The sequence below is a fragment of the Vigna umbellata genome, chromosome 8 (assembly GCF_029865625.1).
Source record: "Vigna umbellata cultivar VRB3 chromosome 8, Vumbellata_1.0, whole genome shotgun sequence".
Classification (NCBI taxonomy): domain Eukaryota; kingdom Viridiplantae; phylum Streptophyta; class Magnoliopsida; order Fabales; family Fabaceae; genus Vigna; species Vigna umbellata.
The window spans coordinates 35988302-35993057 of record NC_142172.1 but is presented as its reverse complement, the minus strand read 5'-3'; the positions used below and the strand labels follow the sequence as shown (position 1 = coordinate 35993057).

The 4756-nt window shown below is 34.5% G+C and overlaps 1 protein-coding gene across 1 annotated transcript; it reads right to left on the bottom strand.

Annotated features, from left to right (window-relative positions):
* Positions 1-200: 200 nt before the first annotated feature.
* On the bottom strand, positions 201-2874 carry LOC124824986 (auxin-responsive protein IAA14-like). The gene is made up of 5 exons (XM_047297514.2): positions 2351-2874; positions 1770-2002; positions 1108-1243; positions 796-857; positions 201-555 (listed from the first exon to the last, which is right to left on the bottom strand). The coding sequence occupies exons 1-5, from the start codon at positions 2857-2859 to the stop codon at positions 518-520; spliced, it is 978 nt and encodes a 325-aa protein (XP_047153470.2). The 5' UTR covers positions 2860-2874; the 3' UTR covers positions 201-517.
* Between the last annotated feature and the right edge of the window lie 1882 nt (positions 2875-4756).

The following is a 4756-nucleotide window of genomic DNA, read 5'->3' as shown; positions in this document are numbered from 1 at the left end:
AAAACTAGATGACAAAGACTATGAAACTAATGGCCATCAAAGAAACTCCATCAACATGCACATGGGCTTGTTCCCTCCCTCATTTCTGAACCATATAAAAATTTAATACCTTCTTCATCCAGCTGAGACATTGATCATTTTGCAGGACACATACAACTAATTAAAACATAAATCAAACTAAATCATGTACCAACAATCTCTTCAGGGAATAAAGTATGCATTAAAATTCAAGGTATTTTAGCACACAACAATCATCACAGCATGGAAGGATCACATAATAAACAAGCCAGACTATATAGGTTAAGTTTATTGCTTCTTGTCCATTACAAATGCTCCATAGACTCCTTAAAATTAAACTTGAATCTATATACCAACAAAACAAAACAAAAAAAAAGACACAAACACGTTCAAACTAACAGCACTCCGCTCCATATAGTCTCAGCAGAAATGCTTCACATATTTCTTTTTATAGCTCCAATTTGGTACGGAATCTCACACATCATGTATTTCCCCACTTTCAGCTTCTGCTTTTGCATTTTTCCATTGCTCTTGGCGCTGAAACCACATTAAAAAAATGCCCGCCAACACATTAGAATATGCCAACTATATATATATATATATATATATATATATATATATATATATATATATATATATATATATATATATATATATATATATATATATATATATATAGTCATTAATTACTAATTATGTTTAATGATTTCCCTGAGTGATATAAAATGAGTGCAGAGAAAAAGTAGATGTAATTTATTAAGATATAATGATGCATACCAAGTCCAATTGCCTCTGATCCTTTCATTATTCGCAGACGCTTGCATGATTCAACAAACATCCTACAGAAAAATGAAACAGTCATCAAGGTTAATTTTCGACGGTCTGCAGAATCAATATGCATGACTGATTTATGCCTAGTAAAGTATAGATGTTTGTTTCTGATCAAGAGCTCCTCAAAAATCACAATTTTCCATTTGTTGGACAGCAATTAAAAAAGATTAGTGAATATATAGTTACTGGTTTTATATATCTGCATGTAAGAAATGATTGCATATAATAGCTGCCGATGTTGTTGTTGAATGAACTTACTCCCATGGGACATCACCCACGAGCATCCAGTCACCATCCTTATCTTCATAGGTTGGCACATACTCAGAGCTGTTAAGAAGATCCATCAACTTGCGCTCATTCATGAAGTCTATCATTCCTTGGGCCCCATAATTACCTTCACCAGTTCCAATATAAAAACTTAAGTAAATACCATGAAAAATATTTTTATATTTTAGCTAATTTACGATCACAGGTAACAATCTGCAATCTTATATCTGAATGTAACAATCTAAACCAACCCGTATACGCATCATTAACATGCATCAAGGATTTAAAACTTTATATTATATATAATAAAAAGTATTCCTTTTAGGTCGCTTGTTTTCTATAGGGTTACATACATATAAAATAACGAGGTTTCGACACACTTGCACAAGTGGTTGGAGAAGAAAGAAATAAATAAGAGAGAAGAGAACTCCATGTAATGAAAAAGAATGAGGAGAAAGAATTTATAGTGCAAGATAGGTGCAGAGAATAGATGGTAAAAAACTAAGCTGCGGTTGATGGTATTATGTGTGTGTCTGCATGACTCTCTTGCATATTATTAATATAAATTCCGGTCACATGGTTGTGTTAAAAGTGGTTTAAATAGAGAGGGGAAAATATGGATCACATTTAGTAGGCGTTATTGTAGTACTAACCCATGGTGAAGGAGCTGAACATTTTGGCCAAGGCATCAGATAACTCTTTGTAGCTTTTGTACATTGTGAGGTCCACCTTGCGAAGATAAGGAGCTCCGTCCATGGAAACTTTGACAAATGCCCCAGAAGCAGTGCTGCTTGTTGTCTTCTCAGCTCCATCCTCGGTGCTAACCTTCTGGCTCATCATGTTCTTTCTGTATGACCTCACTGGTGGCCAACCAACCACTTGAGCCCTGAAACATGTATATATTATTCCAAATCCCATCAATCTTACATACCTTCCTCATATCTCCCTCTTCTTTATACAACAAGTCGGAAAATTTTATACCTTATGCAAACTCTATATTCCAACATGCAATAAAGTTTAAGAAAAATATGTAATTAGCAGAAAGCACTAAGAAAGTTGGTGTGGAAACATTGTAACTATTAGTTGTTATTAGTAAAGTGAAAAATCAGGTTATATGAAACCAAGCAAGATGTATTCTTGACGCTTACGATGAAGAAAGAAAAGATTTGAGAACAGAAGCATGCAAAAAAAAAAAAAAAAAAACTTTAGAAAGCAAAGGGGGAAAATCGCTTACTTAGCCGGTTGTTTGGTAGGATCCTTAAGGAGGGTCTTCTCCTCTGAGGCATTCTTCAGATTGTCGTTGAGATCTTCCTTGGCCTGCAGATTGAGCTTCAGATCAACTGTCTCAGAGAACCCTCTCTTCCCAGTAGCCCTTGGTGTTTCCACCTCAGAGCCACCGCCACCGCCGCCGCCTCCACCGCCAGCACCAGGCAGACCGAGGCAAAGCTCAGTCTCCTTGAGGTTGAGAGCATGGTCCTTTGCCAGCATAGTTGCCATTTGAGGCTTCTCTATGAACTGACACAGCTTAGCAGCAGAGTATTTAAAAAAAAGGCAAAGAATAACTGTTGCAGTTTCACCTCTTTGAAAGTGTCTCTCCTTGTTTGTGTAGGTTCCCTCTTTCTTGTGTCCTCTTGTATTATAATGGTGCTTGGTTTGTTTGGCTATATAGATTAGAAGAGAGAGAGAGAGGGAGTGATAGCCCTCAATAATATAGGTTTGAGGAACTTGTGCTTGTGGCTGCATGCCTGTGTCATATCATGTTTGGGACGAATTGCATGGTGACACGTGGTGATGTGTGGAACGTTGATCCTTGGGAGGAAATAATAGGGTAAACTTAACCGACTCTGATCATTTTTGGTGGGAGGTAGTATTGTTGTTGTAATTTTTGATCACATGCAGAGCACTTGGTGTTGTTAGTTTTCCATCTTGTAGTGTCCTCTGGTTTGAGGACTGGTTACTTAGTTTAGTTATCTAGAATAGTGAATCGTGTATTTCTGTCTTCGCAAGAAGGCAAGCATACGTAATTTCCAAATTTCTTTAGATACCCTTCCCGGCAACCCTGCTTTCACCTGTCAAATTATTGGATCGTTTTTGTAGCTTTGTCTACATTTTTCTTATTCTTCTTAATTATTATTTCAATCAATAAATCTTATATTCCCAACACTGTTCCATTGTTTTCCAAGAAAAGTCATTTTCCTTTCACCTTATGTTTTATATTTCAATTTAAATTAATCTCACGTCATTACCAAATAACATCAATATAGATTGGGTAAAGTACTATAGTAGTACCCGCCTTTCTATATTTCTATTTTTAAAAATACCTATTTACTAGCTTATCCAAAACTGTTGCATGCACGGATGCATTTTTCTATTTTAATATACTTATATTTTTTATTTTTCTATATAAAACTTAAGGGATATTTTTTACGTACTTTTATCCTTATTTTGTGACTATATTTTTTTTTTAATTTGGAGAAAAAACAAATTTAAATTTAATTATTAAACCATTCAAGCATGATATTATAATTATATATATACCCACTTTGAAGCATTCTTAAATAAGTAAATATTTATTCTATTCATTACCAAAATTTGATAAAACTATACTTACGTACTTTGCATAAAAAAACAGCGCACATATTAGAAGTACATGTATAAATAAAAATTGCCTTGCTCTAGTTGGCCGTTGCAGTGACAGTGATGATGGGTGGCGAAAAAGGCAATAATGGTAACAGTGATGATACAATAATAATAGTAGCAAAGTAACAATGATGGCGAGTGATAGTAGCAACTGGGCACTGATGATAACTTTGACTTTGGTGGGATAAAAAAATGTTGAAAAAAATCTGGGTCATGATAGGAACTGATGGATTGACAGAAGTAATTAACAACTTATTTAGATGCTAAACAAAAGAATAAATTTTAAAAAGATAACTAAATACTAGTTAATCTCTCATGAGAAGGAGATAAGGTAATAAGCTATTTTATAATTGATCAAACATGTTAGATTACATTATATAGTCAGTGATTAATAAGTTAATTACAGCTAGCCGTATGATGTTGTTCATTTATGATGGTGTGATGAGTTACTATTGGTGAAGATGGATGGATGATCGGTTGTTATTGTCGAAGGTGGTATTTTGTTGGGATTGTGGTGGGCATGGAATTAAAAGTTAGAATAAGTTTGTAGTAAGAATTTAATTCCCTACTTCACTGAAACCACATGAAGTGAAATGAGTGGGGTATTCTCCGGCCACTGCATCACACTGTCATCGTCCCCATAAAAGTTCCTGCTTCAGGAGCTGCAAATTATGTACTTTCCTCTTCGGGTGAGAATGGATTGGCCACTGCTTTTTTAATTAGCTTTTAACAGATACATATTTTCGACCAGACCACAAAAACCATCACATGTTAAACAAATAAACTTGTTTCTTAAATATCTATGTAATATTACAAAGCTATTTCTTAAGTTTTTGCTACCTTCGGCCATGTAAGGATTACACTTTTCCTCTTGGTAATGGAATCCTCCAGTTAACAAATTTTATACAATTTTGCTTATTTCTAGTTATTCTTTTTATCAAACCTACTTGGCAGTTCCACATGTGAATTTGTAGTATAAAAGTAAATATTCAATTCAACA